General features: G+C 42.9%; 1 protein-coding gene across 5 annotated transcripts in view; it reads right to left on the bottom strand.

Annotated features, from left to right (window-relative positions):
- The window catches only part of col4a6 (collagen, type IV, alpha 6), a 76,183-nt gene that overhangs the window by 11,554 nt on the left and 47,601 nt on the right, over nt 1-17,028 (bottom strand). For 3 of the 5 annotated variants that reach the window (XM_028992526.1, XM_028992554.1, XM_028992545.1), the window contains exons 5-23: nt 10,769-10,903; nt 10,647-10,691; nt 10,395-10,511; nt 9,940-10,005; nt 8,381-8,413; nt 8,059-8,121; nt 7,905-7,940; nt 7,656-7,697; nt 5,317-5,409; nt 4,802-4,864; nt 3,206-3,268; nt 3,056-3,100; nt 2,927-2,980; nt 2,650-2,722; nt 2,079-2,195; nt 1,840-1,980; nt 952-1,044; nt 398-555; nt 119-301 (exon numbers count right to left, since the gene is read on the bottom strand). In XM_028992526.1, the coding sequence (XP_028848359.1) occupies nt 119-301; nt 398-555; nt 952-1,044; nt 1,840-1,980; nt 2,079-2,195; nt 2,650-2,722; nt 2,927-2,980; nt 3,056-3,100; nt 3,206-3,268; nt 4,802-4,864; nt 5,317-5,409; nt 7,656-7,697; nt 7,905-7,940; nt 8,059-8,121; nt 8,381-8,413; nt 9,940-10,005; nt 10,395-10,511; nt 10,647-10,691; nt 10,769-10,903 (1,620 nt within the window). Of the gene's footprint in view, nt 1-118; nt 302-397; nt 556-951; nt 1,045-1,839; nt 1,981-2,078; nt 2,196-2,649; nt 2,723-2,926; nt 2,981-3,055; nt 3,101-3,205; nt 3,269-4,801; nt 4,865-5,316; nt 5,410-5,843; nt 5,928-7,655; nt 7,698-7,904; nt 7,941-8,058; nt 8,122-8,380; nt 8,414-9,939; nt 10,006-10,394; nt 10,512-10,646; nt 10,692-10,768; nt 10,904-14,707; nt 14,805-17,028 lie in introns of those variants that run through there. The other 2 variants (XM_028992562.1, XM_028992536.1) reach the window with 2 other exon arrangements.

Raw genomic sequence — 17,028 nt, forward strand, 5'->3', positions numbered from 1 at the left:
AATAACCTCAATCAGATAAGCTACAAAATCATAAGTCTAAAGCCCGCTCTTGCCAATTTTGCTACAATCATTAGGCAAAAAAAACATCAGCATACGGCTATAATTTCATTACACTCACAAGAAGACCTGACTGCCCAGGGAATCCAGGGAGTCCATCTCTTCCACGCTTTCCTGCATCACCAGGGGGTCCAGCGAGCCCAAGATTTCCTCGCTCACCTTTCCCTCCACGGACACTGTTTGTAAAATACGGACTCCCCTTTTCTCCCTTACGTCCTGGAAAGCCATTGTCACCTGAGCGACCCTGGAAGAGGACATCACAGTAACATAAAAAAAACTTTATTAAGACAACAAACATATCCTTTCATCTGTTAATGAAACAGCTCAGATGATTACATACAGATGGTCCACGTGGTCCACTCTGACCAAGAAAACCCTGGTCACCCTGCTCTCCTTTGGGACCATCTCTGCCAGAAAAGCCTTCTCTTCCTGGAGACCCTGGGCGGCCAGTGGCACCTATGCTCCCACCTCCTAAACACTGGCAATCTCCAATGTCCCCTGTAAAATTATTAAAGAAACTCAATCCCCTCTCAAAGGCAACCTCCAGTATATATTTAACATATTTTCCAAAAGAACAAGGCACCATAGTCATCATAATACTATGCAAACTAAGTGTGCTGAGAGTGGAAAATTAAGACACTACAATTGACTAATAATCCACCAATAATTAGTAAGTCCAAAATGACATGTCAATACAAGACATGATCTAATTAAGTCAAATAAAATAAAACCATTATAGATAAAGGGCCATAACAAATTAAAAAGATATCACTTGATTCCCGAATCCAGTTTTTTAGTTCAGGTACTGTAGTTGACTAATTACAATTGACTGATTGGCTCACTTGATGCTCATTGACTCACAAATCAAGAAAATCATGTCATGATGCCTCCTACCCTTTTCACCGGGGAAACCAGGGGCACCAGGTAAGCCTCTTGGACCAGGTGTGCCAGGAGGTCCAGGCAAGTCAGGAAACCCAGAGATTAGTCCTGAAGGGGTTAAATGGGGAAATATATAATTCAGAAAACAGATTCCACAACATACTTCCAAGTAGATCTTACAGGCCAGATGGAACATTGTGCGTAAGATGGGCACTTTCTGGTGTTGGGTTAGTCCGCAACTGGTAATAGTTTAGCAACTGGACCCTAATACATGTGCAAAATCAGTTTAGCCACCTTCTCATGTGGAAACTGGCCTGATGGTTACTTGTTGGAGAGATTTTTGGTAAAAGAAGAAGTTGCATGCTTTAGAAAAAGGACTATATTTGGGGGGGAGGTCACTTCTTCAAAGCATGTTTTTGTAAGTATACTTGTTTGAGCAGTTAATTATTTTTTTCGGGTGAGATCCTGAATATTGGCCAACTGGCATCAATATTGTCACCCTGATTGGGCTACCTTTGGGTATCATCTGAGCCTTGGGGCCTAAGGTCACCTTCAGGCAGGGTGCAAAGGCCTGGTCTTCTCACAAAAGATGGGATGACAGTAAAAACAGTCAATTTCATATCCCTCGTTCAGTTATTTCATTTCTATTTGAATAGCTCCTAATAGTTTTGTAAGGAGTTACTGCACATGAAGAATATTGGGATCCTAGAATGTTTTAGCAATTTCATTTCAACACTGCAAGCTCCATCCTTTAGATATTTAATCATCTTTTGCCGTTCTAATTTTTCTTCGGGTGTACCTTGAGAATTAACGTGAGATGCAGATAAGAACTCAATGAGCACAACTAAAAATATTCACAATTCTACCTCAAAACATTCAGCATCTAATGCAGATAAGTCTCACCTGGTCTCCCGGGTGGTCCTGGGGGACCAACTAGACCAGGTTGTCCCAGACCTCCAGGTTGACCCACTGAACCATAGGTTGGCCGGCCTGGGTTTCCCTTTTCTCCTTTTCTTCCAAGTGAACCACGCAACCCATCAAATCCTGCAGGTTCAATGTGATGTCATGTGTTCCCAAATGTATGCCAAATCCAATGTCACCACTGATACAACTTGAGATGACAGGTTATTAATGGACTGTACCTGGAAAGGAGGTACCACCTGGACGTCCTGGAGTACCCTGAAGACCTGGGGCACCAGGGGGCCCTGGGTCACCGATGGACCCAGGAAGGCCATCATAGCCTGGGTCACCAGGAGGGCCTGAGGTAACAAAAAAAAATGTAATAGTTATTGAAAAAAAAAAAAGTGAAGTGATTGTCACATGTGATACACAGCAGCACAGTACACGGTGCACACAGTGAAATTTGTCCTCTGCATTTAACCCATCACCCTGAGTGAGCAGTGGGCAGCCATGACAGGCGCCCGGGGAGCAGTGTGTGGGGACGGTGCTTTGCTCAGTGGCACCTCAGTGGCACCTTGGCAGATCGGGATTCTAACCGGCAACCTTCTGATTACGGGGCCGATTCCTTAACCGCTAGGCCACCACTGCCCCAAAAGGCTTTTCGGGGCACCCCCCACCATCAAAGCACAAAACCAGAATTTGTTTCATGTCATGTACAACAACACAAGCCAGTGAATTTACCAGAGCTCTGGAACAATGTTAGCAATTTTATTCTATAATACAACATAAATTTCAGATTCAAGGTGTCAATACCTTGGACAGGTAGCCCATCCTTTGCGCCAACAAAACTGGCAGGTCCTGGGAGTCCCGGATCCCCTCGTTCTCCCTAAAATTAAGAAAACATTTTCACACCTTGTGCTTCATAAGTTGAATTCCTTCACCGGACTAAAACATGGTCAATGTGTGACACTATTTACATATTTGTGTCCCATCTGCTTTTGTATTTCTTAAGTCTAGTTTCATCTCATGTGTTTAAAAGCCTCTTGCACACGTGCACTATACCAGCATTACTCTTTCTCAGCATGCTTACTTTAAGTCCACTAAATCCTGGTTGTCCAAAATCTCCTGGAGTCCCACTGAAACCCTGAAACACGGAAAAAAAAACTTATTGTAAAGAAAAGGATCCTAAATATCATAAACATACTTGGACATAATTTACCTTTTCTCCTGGAGCCCCTGGAGCCCCTTTGTATCCAGGATCCCCCTAAGAATTTGCGAGAAAAACACATTGATATGCTCTTTTGGCTCACATTCTCTGTTTAAGAAATTCTCTGGACAAAACCTGTGACGCACAAGGCAAACAACTTACCCTTCCACCTGGTAATCCCAGAATTCCTTTCTCACCCTTTTCACCTTCAAATCCAAATGGACTCTGTTAGGGCATAAAAAAAAAATCTAAAATGATTGGCACAATAAAACTGATGCTTCAAGTCAATAAATCCTGTAAGACTGTAACGACGCTACTCCCCAGCGGCCTGCAAAAGCTGGGCTCGATACCGAGTGCAGACCCGGTCCGTTCCCAATGAAACCTGGTTTCTCTTCTTTAAAGGTCCCCTAAAATATTTTTTCTGCTTTTATATACGTCTTAATAATCCTGAATAAAAACATTTTCACTGTATTTCAGCCCTGCCACAGAAGGACCTGCTGAGATAATTTCAGTGATCCTCTCTTTAACAGTGAGAGTGATTAGGAGCACAAGGCTGGAGATCATTCTGTCATGCTGATTGAGTTAGGATAGCAGACTGGATGCTTTAAAAGGAGGGTGGTGTTTGAAATCATTGTTCTTCTTCTGTTAACCATGGTTACCAGCAAGGAAACACATCACAGACAAGAATATTACTGCTGCTAAGATTGCACCAACATCAACCATTTATCGGATCTTTAAAAACTTCAAGGAGAGCGGTCCAAGTGTTGTGAAGAAGACTTCAGGGTGACCAAGAAAGTCCAGCAAAATGATTCCCTGGAGATGTCACATGATTCCGTCCATGTGATCGGGAGAAACGAGGTGACGCGACTCCTATAAAAAGGCAAGATGGCCGTCGTTTCCTGCTCAGTCATTATTTGCTGTTACCACGCAAAGACCCGGCCCTTCATCGTCCTGCTTCTCAAAGAAAGACTTGTCCTGTTTGTTACCTGTCTGGTTTTTGAATTGTCTTCTTGTCCTTCCCTTGTCTTGTCGTTTCACACGAACATCAACATCTGTGGATGTTGCGGCTCCTGCCAGTCTCACGATCGTAGATTAAAGTGGTGGAAATTCGCCAACCTCCTTGCACCTCTCTGCATTGGGGTTATCGTATCTACCTATACGCGCTCATTCGCCTTATTGTGGTGATAGGAGAAGAAAAGGTGATGCTACCATCAGTCCTGTCTGGTGCCAACAGTAATGCATCCTGAGACCATTCATGTGTGGGGCTGCTTCTCATCCAAGGGAGTGGGCTCACTCACAATTTTCCCAGAACACAGCCATGAACATAAAGAATGGTACCAAAACATCCTCCGAAAGCAACTTCTGACAGCAACCATCTCAGAAAAGAACAATGCCTTTTCCAGCATGATGGAGCACTGTGCCATAAGGCCAAAGTGAGAACTAAGTGGCTAAGGGAACAATTCTGACAAACTCCAAGCACTGATTATGAAGGAATGGGTTGCCATCAGTCAGAAGTTGATTGACAGCATTCCAGGGTGAAAAAAAGGGCAAACACTGCAAATACTGACTCTTTGCATAAACTTGATGTAATTGTAAATAAAAGCTTTTATAATAAAAGCCAACTGACAAATCTAAGAACACTGAAGCAGCAAACCATGTATTTGTGTCATTCTCAAAACTTTTGGCCACAAGTGTAAAGCTGTCCATGTTAATGCTTGCAATTAATCTGGAAACGTATTCAGGTTAGTGGACACTCACAGGAAATCCTGGTAGCCCTGGCAGCCCTGGTTGTCCGGAAGGACCTCTGATGCCAGGATCACCCTGAGAGACGAAGTAGGAGAAGAGAAAGAAAAAGCAGGATTTTCAGACAATGGTGTACAGAAAAGAACAAAATGATAACCGCAGTGCTACGTTCTACAGTATTAATAGCTTGGACAGTTGATCCGGAAACACGCGCCTCAAAATATCTCCAGACCAGGTAGAGGTGCTGAGCGCCAAAGACGATTTTAGTACTATAGTAATGGTGCCGTTGGTGTAGTAAATGTGACGTTGACATATGAGAAACATTTACCTTTACAGGTAGGGCAAAAAGCATCGACCATGAACCGGTGACCATAGAAATGAAACCGGACGAAACAGCAAAGGGACAAAAAGGAGAAGTCTAGGGGCCGAATGAGGATGTTGGAGGACAATGTGGGTGGGTGATGGGGATCCATGTTTCCCAGTCAGACAGCAGACGTTCTGGAACACTCCGGACTACGTTTCTCACAAACCTTCGTTCCTTTGTCTCCTTTAGGAAAGCCCACAAACTCCACCACTCCATTGACCAGTGGGCAGCCAGGGTCGCCGAGCGGCCCGACGTCTCCCTGGATGCGGTAACCATGGAAGAGAGAGTTTTTTTTTGTTTGTTTGCTTTTGTAAATAGGGCAGAATACGGGCTCTGGCTGTTGGTGGCGACGGAGGCGACGGGCGGGTTGGTCGTTGTCGCTACTTTGGAAAACTGCACTGGGTTTTGGTGGGGTGAGAGGGGTGTTTTTCGGAAGACTGTGACCCCTTGAGGAGCTGGTGTGGGGAAGGACAAGAAGGACAATGCTGGAGCAGGATTAACTAAATTGACATTGAACTAGATATTGGACCAAGACCTCCTTAACTCCAGAATAATCCTGAAGACCCATTGATGGATCTAGAACCTGCTACAGACTGAGATGTACAGATTTCAGTCATATCCGCGGTCCTCCTTGCCCGTACCCAGACCCTTCACCCCTCCATGGGCTGGCATCACTGCTCCCATCCCTGTTACCTTCGCTCCATTGTAGATCGTGCTTAAAGGTGGACTTGACAGAGCGGACGGGGCACCCCTAGCTCCGGGAAGCCCTGCATCCCCCTGAGATCCAGAGGAACACACACATTAGCATTGTAGGTGGAGACGGCAACAGCCAGAGAGCAGAGAGAGATCAAGAGCAAGAGAGAGGGAGAATAAATTAGGGAGAATCATTTCAATTCCTTGGTTGCATTCCTTATTACTCTATTACATTTTTAAAGGTATTTACAAAAATGAAATAAATACATAAAACATATAAATATATATACAAAAATGAAATAAATATATAAAACAGTTATGTCACAATATATACTGGCAAATGAAAACCTTTATAATGGTTTAATAAGCCCACTTTTACAGCAGAGGATGCAATTAGTCTCTATTTAGCAAAGCTGATATTCTGATTTTCTGAAGCCAACATGGCTTTCTAGTTTCTGCTTGGGACAGGATGATCAATAAAGAGTGTGTAACGATTATACATATAGGCCATTATTATTTATTGTTTGTAATTTGATTAACCAGTTATGGGAAAAATCTATAATATCTTCACAAATCTACAAAATCCATTTTGTCATGGATTTGACATGCCACCTCATCCATTGTTGTAATATAAATGACTCTGGACAAACAAAATCAGCATCAGGTACATGTTGAAAATAAAGTACAGAAATTATGGATGGAGGTGAAAGGAAAAGATGAGCATGAAAAAAAGAAACGGGAAGATCTCTGACTGGCATTACCACACATGTTCAAATTACAAACTTTAATTTATCTCAGCAATAGCTGGTCCTTGTCCCCATGCTTTGATGACAATGAGAATTTGGGAAGAGTAGCACATGCATGCATGTAGCAGAGAACGCATTCACTCTCATAACAGTGACAGTTAGTGTAAAATTCTGAACGCAGCAGTGCCCTGTGACCCCGAAAGAGCTCCATTCAATTCCAAGCAGCAGATCAAAACAAAATGTGGCCACACAGGAGGTAGGAGCAAGTGATCCCAGCACCAGTCACAGACCAATCCAAAGGGTGTACAGCATGGCAGCTCACAGTGGTCATCAGCACACAAGGCTTTATATCGTCCTCTGGCATGGACATAGTCTCAGTAAAATTGTGAGGCTGCTGAGGTTGGACTCTGTGAACTGCCATTGAGTAAACAGAAAACTACAGTATATAAGAAAAAACTGACATGTGGCTGTTTGTATTTATTCTTTTGTACATAATACTCCTTACTATTTTTAATATATCCAATATATATTAAACCAATCTAAGAACCATCTCAGTGGTGGTACTAGTATAAAAATGACATGCTGAAGTAGAACACAGGAGAAATGTTGAGGACAGTGATAGGAAAGAGGCATGTCTGTAGGTTTGAAGAAGACCTGCTGGACCACCACCACCTTCATTTGAATTTGAAGCATATGTCTCCACCTGGTGGACACTTGGTGATACTGCACCAAATATTTTGTTTTCCCACAAACGCAGTTCTGGCTCATGTGTTACAGAAAGGTAACGTGTCCAGTTTTAAATATTAAGGCAATGTGAAGGCCAAGCTCACAGTGGTCTGAAATAGATGTGTGCACCTCCGTGAACGCAACATGCTCACATGCAAAATTATAAACATGCATGAACACAGCAACATTTATTTCTCAGGCTGCTGAGGTGTTCTTTTCAATCAAAACAGATGTAAATGGAAATAAGAGAGAAAACCACAGCAATGTCAAAAGAAATCTTCTATTACTATTAACAGAAGGACTGCTGTTTTTTAAAATGGATTCTGAGTTACTTTCGTACCTTGTCTCCTCTCTCCCCTTGATAACCCTGTGCATCAGTACCCTGTAGATTGAGAAATTCAGAGATAATAATAATAAGAAGAAGAAGCAGAATTTAGATTTTTGATAGGGCCAAACACTGAAATTACAGAAAGCCATAATATAACCTCTGTTTATGTCAGGAGGTCTGTGCTCATCCAAGTTAAAGAAACATTAGACACGACCCTTAAATCAGCTGGAGTGGGATTTCTGTGGAGCCATGTGTACTCACCTGTGGCCCTGGAGGACCAGGAAGGCCAGGTGGGCCCTGTGAGAGAATAAATGCAGTTAGGAAGACAGCATATTTAGAGTGTTATGTTGCTTTTGTGATAGCGTGACATCAGAAACTAGATACGGCACATGGTAGTGAAAGCATAGTGACTTACAGGGTAACCCACAGGACCTCTTGGGCCCATTGGTCCTGGGAGGCCATCAAAACCTTTTTGACCCTAAATAATTGGCAAGGAATGAAATGGACACAATAAATACAAAGATAGCAAGCAATGCATGCTCCAAAATGTTACAAAAAATACAATTAAACTAAAAATATTGAATTTTCCAATTTCAGACAGCCAGTATGATAGTTCATAGCAATTGTCGTTAATGTACACAATATTAAAGCTCTTGCTGACTTAACTTATTCTAGTTGACTAAGATTAGTTCCATTTGGGCCAAAAAAAGGAGAAAATACAATACAAAAATTCTTACAGGTCCGCCTTTTGGTCCAGGAAAACCAGGAATCTACGGCCAGAAATAAAAAAGTGTTACAGAAAGTTGGATACTCTAAGCCAGTGGTTCCCAACCTTTTTTTCCTAAAGCCCCACTGTGTCCAAGACCCCCCAGGATCCCCCCCAACCCCAATACACATATTAAAAGAATAAAATGCTTAATTACATATATATTTTTTGCAAATATAAGTTAATGGTAGTTGTAGGTTTTTGTTCTTATTCTCCTTGTTTTACACTGCAGGCTATATAGAGTCTTTTTTAGAGCTGTAATCAGCCCTAAAAAGTTCGGAACGACCCGGCCTGAGCCCAACAGAATTCAGACCAAGGCAGACCCGAACCGATTTAAGTAAGTGAAGTGATTGTCATTGTGAAGCTGAGCAAGCACAGCACACTGTGCACATAACGAAACGTGTCCTATGCATTTAACCCTCACCCTTAGTGAGCAGTGGGAAACCATGAAAGGTTCCCAGTAAAATAAATGACAGTCACACGGTCAGTGTTTTTACTGTGCAAGTTCCATACGGCCATGACCCCACAGTTCAGCTGTCTAGGAGCTACATGCGCTAGATTAAGAGGGAAATTAAATGTGCAGGTTTGCGTTCTAAACAGCATCCATTTCTGCATCTCTCTCATGGTAATTAAAACGCAAATCAAATAAACATTTCAATAAAAAGGTAACGTTTAATAAATTTACAACATGCAAACATTTTTTACCAAACACCAAAACAAATTTACAAACAGCGAATCATACGGAAAGGATAGGTACTATAGACTGGAAGATTGTGTTTGCTGATCGAGCCAAGCAGACCCGATCCAGCTCTAGTCTATATACCATTCAGGATTATATTTCTGATTATGCTTCAGGGTGTATTATTGTTCATACATTTAATGTTTACAAATATAATGTTGGTATCCTCAGATGCAGATACAACTATGCGTCTCCTCTGCCATCTCTGGTGCCCCCATTGGTTGGGAACCACTGCTCTACACAAGCATTTAAAATCAGCAAAATGAGGGTGGGTGGGTCAGGAATAACTGTAAAGTTCATACTAGAGACTCATAAAACTTTAATGCCAACCAGTGATGTTTTTTGGGGGAAGTGGGGAGGTCTCGGTGTGCGCCTGAGCATGTGTGTGGCTCAGTGTGTGTGTGTGTGTGTGTGTGGTATAGGGTTTGTCTCTGTTTCTGTCAGTATCGTTAGGTGACACTTAATGGAGAGCCTGAAGGGTCGGGATTTTCCCAGCAGAATCGGCAGCCAGGACCCTGACAGCTCAGATTTATGAGCTGAGACAAATGTGTGTTATTAACAACACAGGCTTCACACCACCAACACACCAGCCTCACAGCCTGACCTGTTTTAATAGCTGTTCAGGCAATTATTTGTGGGGCCCTAAGAGTGTTTACACAGTCATCTTTTGGGGACATCTTGCAGAAAGAACACAAAACAAAATGTGTTAATGAATACATAGGCACTGTTGTGAAGGTGTCTGGAGCATTAGCAAGAAAACTTGTCATGTGTGTACACGTGTGTAACATTACCGGGACGCTGCCTCTAATGGTGACGTACGTTGGCTCTCCTTTAGCCCCTTTAGGACCCACTAATCCCTGTAATTCAGAGAGGAATATTTAAACATGTATTAAAATGCCATCAACTCATTACCAACAAAAAGTGTTACATTAAATAAGTCTTGAGCTAAATCTGCATCTGTGTAGATCCAGTTCAAGGATGATCAGCATGTTGTGTGTGTCCCTTCTACATAATGTCAGCTGCTGTTCAATATGAACTGTATTGGGTAAACTGGTTTGGTTTTTAACGTGTGCTTAGAGTATTGACAACAGCTGACGTCATGAAACAGACCTGGAAATGACCAGGATGATTCTGCAGCCGCACTAAAAACATGATTTGCTCTTGATGTTTTTGTAGGAGTGGATGGATACTTTTTGAAGAAAATAATGTATGAATACTGAGTATATACAGGAGCTTTCATACGTACAGGAGCACCGCTGAAACCTGGGAACCCATCAGGTCCACGGATTCCTGCCTCGCCCCGGGTACCATTGCAGCCATCTGACCCTGGAGGACCCCTCGGCCCTTCTTGGCCAGGGTGACCCTATGGAAACCGAGATCGGATATTCATGAGTAACTTATGACTTCGGTCAGAACCCCTCAGGTGGCACGAGTGCTTAAATGTTAAATAGTAACAGAACATGATACAGGAGGTCACTTAGCAGGAAAAAGAACTCACAGGAATGCCACTTGTGCCTGGGAATCCGGGGACGCCCATTGGGCCCTGTGTTGATGTGGAAAAAAGTATGAACAAGGGGAAAAAACTTCTAAGCTTACACCACCACCAAGCATTCAACTTACCTTGTCACCCAGAGGACCCACTGGACCTCTCCTTCCAACATGGCCAACTTCACCATCAGGCCCAATTGGCCCCGAGTTTCCCAGAAGCCCATCTGGTCCATTTGGCCCGATGGCCCCTGTAAGTCCTGGTTGTCCCTAAATAGACATAAAAGGTGTCAGCCCTATTTTAAAACAGGTAGAAATTTTCATGTCAGGGGACCTTTAAATCACTCTTACTCACAAAAACTGCAGAGTCTCAGGCATTTGCAAACAAAAGCACAGTCACTTTCCAACTCAACATTGTCCTAGGAACATGAAATATTATTCTGGAACCTCACGGTGCAAATTTTAAAATCAATATTGAGCCAATGACAAGTGGACAGCACTGGACAAAAGCATTGTCTTTGTTAAACGGCGCTGCATATGAAACTTACAGTGACAATGTGGCTCTGAAGGAGAGAGCCGCGCCGAATTTCGCGTTTATCAGAATGTCAGCAAGGAGATAAACTGCATTGCAACATCACTATTCACCACAAGGAGGCGACAGAAAACAGGAATTTAAAACTCACACATTTGTCTGCAGTAATTGAGCATGCCAGAGGTATCCAGAGTAAAAAAAGTTAAAGGCAACATCAATGGGAATTATCTAATAGTTGACAGGGCAGGTTTATATGTGCGGTTGGGGGCATCTGCAGGGGAAAAAAATGCCCTCCAGATCAAATGGGAGACCAGCTTGTTTTTGCCAGAATAAAAAGACATATCCTATTCGTACACCACACAATCACACAAGCACTGTCCTGTAATTAAAGTGCTAGTAGGAAAGGGGCCACCATTATGTGTTGCCTGCAGACACTGTCAACTCAGGTCCCATTATAGCTAATTACCCACAGACTGATGATAATGACCAGTGCCCTCACATTTTCCTTTTTACTTTTACGTTAGGTGCTTTAGGTGAAGACCGTAAGGGCTTCATGACTTTCTCTGATGAATCAATGAATGTGCTATTAAATTTACTGTCATGATACACTAATTCGAAGCCTATATATCAGGTGTATGTGTTAGTTGCCTTTTTTAACGCATATCATATATGGCAGCAGATACATTTAGACTGACTTAACATCATTATATCGCAAATGAAGTGTCAATGGAGATATCTATATATATATATATATATATATACAACAACGTCCATTAGTTCAGTTTTTAATGGCACTGAGATATCTCTCTCTCTCTCTCTCTCTCTCTCTCTCACATCAGTGCCATTAAAAACTTAACTAATGGACGTTGTTGTCTCTGGCACAGAAAGCTGGGTGTGTCCCATATTTGTATTGTCAGAGCTTTACTACACTGACTAGTCTTTGATGGCAAGAAACAGGACATGACAGGACAAGTCTTGAAAGTCACATTTGACAGAAATAGAAACATGTCCCAATGCGTTCAATAGTGATTTAAAAAAAGCTGAATGTGAAATGTGTGAACATACCACACACCATAAACACCATAGATTTTTCCATGTTCATGATGCATATTTGGCCCAATTCTCTCACACCATCCGTGAACCGGCACCATCCCTGATCACCTGCGCCTGGTGGTCAGCTGGCAAGCTTATTGAAAGGTCAAAAAATTATCATCTTTGCATATCTTTGCTCTTAACGTTTTACACTAACCCCCCCCCCCCCCCCCCCAGGACAGAGGTCAGTCAGAGGTATGAGCATTCGAAGGACAAGTATTGAGGTATGAGTATTCGAAGGCTTTACTGACCGGGCACATCATAAGATTCCCTGCCATGTGAATCTAGCATCAACCACACCTTCTTCAACCCAATAAACATCTTTACTGTAATTTTAGGGCCTGTATATGTGCACAAGTGCTTTATTCAGAGCGGGTTGCCATATCATGTGTTTTTTTTTTCCCTTTATCAATATCAATTTTATCAAAAGAATGTGAGAGCAGGTCTGTCTCAGACTATTTTAAAGGTCTGAAAGCCTTTAACAGCTCAAAGCCTATTGTCTTTGTGTTAAATAACACACCTTCAGATTCCACACTTATCCAATACTGCAGGCTGACACATAAATTGCCATTTTGGAATTTTGCCCGTTTAAATAATCGTGCCTTAGGCTACATTTTGAACACATTTACTCTTGGTTCCTCATTGCTGCCTCAGATGAGGTTTTTCCTCTAGAAAAGCTGTCAGTTCTGTACTGTTCATTTTTGACACCAGGTCAGATCTTTTTTGGTGCTTTTTTTAACCCACAGTTCTGCTTCTTAATTCTTGACACGTTCACACCCTTAATTACAGTTTCACTCACCACACCAGACACACTAAACCAAGAGCGCAGAGGCGGTTTTGGGTTAACCACTGGTGGCGGAAGTGTGTGAACCACACTGGTTTCAAAGGTGGTTGAAGAACATTCTGGGCTTCGGTGTACACGCCTGGGAGACAGCAGGATCCTGCGGCCTACCTGCCGGGCCAAGTTTTACCTATAATGTGGTACGTGCCACAGGTTCCTGTCAGATCAGAGTGAAAGCCGCCACAGGGTGGGGTGAGTGGAGGACCCAGCAGCACCAAAGAAGAAGCTGCTGTCAAAACAGCCAAAGGTCTTGCAGCTTAGGGGCACAGAGAAAGAGAAGGGCGACGGTAATTATCAGTCCCAGCGACCTGTGTAATTAACGAATCTCTGACAGACACTCAAAACCACGCAGATCTGGGAAGATTGCGGAGAATCGGCCGCCACCGCCAAAGGCCAGTTTGAGGCAGTAATGAGAAGAAGCTGGAACAGCCTTCCTCCTAACCAGTGATGGTGATTAAAAAGAGAGAGAGAGAGAGAGAGAGAGACAATGGAAAAAAAGCCTTGTTCACTGTTGGTGTAAAAAAAATAAAAAAATACTTCCAGCCACATTAATCTGCAGTGGACTGCATCATTTGTGGCCTAAATCCCACCGTCACAATGCACACAAAAGAGTCTATTCTGTCTACGAAAACCCTCTGGACTTAACCGTGCCGTCTACCCAGCATGCACCCCACTTCCTGTCGGCACGGCCAAGAGAATCCCATGAGCAGACAGATTCCCGCGGCTCAGCTCCACCCCGACGGGCCGGGCACGGGGATTTAGCGGGACCCATTGTTTGTGGGCACCGAGCCCCGGGGGGATGATTTTGCCTGTCACCCCGAGTGCTCACTGGCAGGGCTGATGGGCACGGCGCAGCGCGACACTCGGCCTCGCATCAGAGGACGGGCAGGGTAGGCGGCGTGGAGGGCGCTTGATTGATTTGGGCTTGATAATGTAATGCCTCCGTTCCAATCAGATCCTTCGTCCTGAAGCCCTAAATCACCGACCGGGTCCAAAGGCATGAAACGCTGTAGACACACACACACACACACACACACACTGACTCAGCACTTCCACTCGTAGTGAAATAAAAGTTTAAAGTAAAAGAGAAGTACGAAAACAAAAAAACATGAGACATCAGAGCCTCCTCACCTATGAAGATACAACATCCCCAGAACCTCTGCAGAAACTTAACCATCTCCTCTCCCCTAAACCAGTAAACCCAGTTTGGACACACATACTCTGTGGAGGCTACGGAAACTGTGATGAAGTTGTTTTTTAACAGAAGCAACAAAAAGTATGTTTCTCTTGATCTTCATTTTGCTACTTTGATGAGCAATTTGACAATTTCTGTTTACTACATAACATCATGTGTGTCATTTCATCTTTCGCGCACAGCCACTTTGAAGCATCTTATCAGTTATTGTCCCTGTCCAGTGTACAGAGATTTTTACAGGTCTTCAAGTTTATTTTCATTTTAGTTTAATTATCCCAATTTTATATTTATGTGCAATCTTTATGTATTTGTTTAAATAATTGTATACTACATATGCTACTGCATTGACGGTTTTGTAACTGACAATGTTCTGTTTCATTGATCAATAAAAATGTGTCTGATTAAAACTCACACCTCCACAGACGTCGACATCTCCTCGTCCTCGCCCAAAGTTGTGTGTCTGAGTGGAGGTGCGTGTCTGGGACGTCACTCCCAGCTGAATGAGACCCTGCGCTGGTGTGGAGGTGGCTCAGACACATTAGAGAGAAAGCGTCAGATTGTTCCCCGAGGGCCATTCCACACCAACTCTTACTCTTTATTGGCTCGTTTAAATTCGCTGTTAACAGGTCCACTTTCCCGTCCACCTAACACGGTTGATTGTTATCTGCAGTGTTTACGACGATAATCCCACCCAGCCTGTCTGAACTATTACATTCTCCGTATTGAAAACGTACGACACAAAAGTATATTTATTGTCCCCTGTCAGCCTGCAGAGATTTCACAATCAAGCCTCCAGTGTCATGGAGGGTCGGGATGTGTATAATAAGACTGAAAGGGAGGCCCTGTGTTCTACACTTCTCGCTTCAGGCTCAGATATCTCACCCCTATAGCCAAGCCAGAGATCGCTGTGATTTTTATCAGACTGATTTATTTGTTCTTGGTGACAGATCCTCCCGATGCTCTCGGTGTACCAGTACAACCATGTTTAAACTGGAATTACATTCACTTCCTAATGATTTCTGGATATTTCAATATTTGCTGATCACCACTAAGAAATATGCTTCATTATATAAGGTGCAGACTGAATAAAATGAAAATTGAGGTCAAGTTTAAGGGTAGGGTTAGGATTAGACTTTGAATATACAGGTACAGTTGCAACCATAGATCTGTTAAAACATCTGAAGTGAGCCTGTGGCACTTGAGTTGTGAGTTGAGTTGCTCCCAGCCTGGAACGTCTGGATGGAAACAGAAAAAAAATCGAGGTGCCTTGTAGCCACCAACAAACCACATGACACACAGCATTGTTCATGTCGTTGAAAAAAAGTAACTCTGATGAGAAGAAAAGAGACTTGTATTGCGGCTTCTCCAGGAGGAGGCGCCCTCACACACATAGAAACCACATGTCAGAACAGAAAATCCCACAAACTACCAAAATAATCTGAATATGAATAAATACTTAATTATGTAAATAAGAAAAAAAGAAAGACAGACAGAACGAGTAAATTGGGATAAAGGCGGGAATGTAGGGCAGGAGCTGAAGAAAACCACTCGTCACCAGACAATCTACCTGTCACTGCCTACACGGCTGAGTTCAGGGTCAGTGGTTACCGTGGCCCATACAAGGTGAGCCGAGGGTCACTGAACATCAGAGGCTGAGTGTTAGTGACCGATTCTAGTTCAAACGGTCAACGCGTCCTGTTTAAAGCCTCATTGGAGAGAGTTTTCCTCGCCCCATTACTGCTCTGTGGGACCAGCAGCTGGAAACAACTGCGATCATGCGACTGGACTGTATTCATATCTACATAGACAGTTTATTCTTCATGTCTTCAAAATGAAGACTAAACTGTCTATGCAGATATAATTTTAAATATATAATGGGTTCAGTATATGTATAATAAACTCATTATATGACACTTATTTCTGCCAACATTACAGTTATGTGATCACTTGCACAACTCTTCAAATGTAATTGTGATGTGACTAGCCAAAATGGCAGCAGTTGGATCAGAGATGGAGATATATAATTACAGAAGGGGACTTTGCTAATCCAAATAGTTTTTTTCTTTGTAACTTATAAAAAACAGATTTGTTGCACTAAAGCATCGAGGAAGTAAGGGAAGTCATAGCGAGGCAGGGGTCCCCACTGCTTTCTAACTTCACGTCAATTTGTGTGAAACCTCTGCTCCATGTTTGGGCAAACCTGGACTAATCCAAGCAAACCGCTTCGTGTTGTTTAGACTGCTTAGGGAGACTCCGTTGAAATACGGTGGGAAAGAGACATGATAAAAGGGGACATGTTTATGGAAGTGTGTGTTTGTCACAGAACCACAGTGTGCATGTGTGTGTGTGTGTAGTCTATAGTACAGGGGACTACGTGTCTGGTGTACAGAACCAGATGAGGAGTTTATTGGATTCTTCACCAAAAAAGAGATGAAAAGAAAAGTGATGAAAAGAAAAAAAACATGGGCGGGAGGCGTGACAGTGCCAGCACTCAACATTATCTCAAAAGGGGATAAAGAAGGTTAGGAAGACCTACATCTGATGAGATTAAGTTGAGATCCTCACACAGGAAGAGGAGTCATGGCTCGAAGAGCTTGGTGCTTGAGAGAGTCCCTAAGAAACGGAATTGCTGGATTTTGCAGCAACCAAGCTGAAAACACATGGGACATACTGATTTCTTCAAGTTTCTGTGTTGGAAAATGAAGTTTCTATGTTGTAAGAAAGTTGTAAAAAGT

Source organism: Denticeps clupeoides, chromosome 1 (assembly GCF_900700375.1).
Source record: "Denticeps clupeoides chromosome 1, fDenClu1.1, whole genome shotgun sequence".
Taxonomy (NCBI): domain Eukaryota; kingdom Metazoa; phylum Chordata; class Actinopteri; order Clupeiformes; family Denticipitidae; genus Denticeps; species Denticeps clupeoides.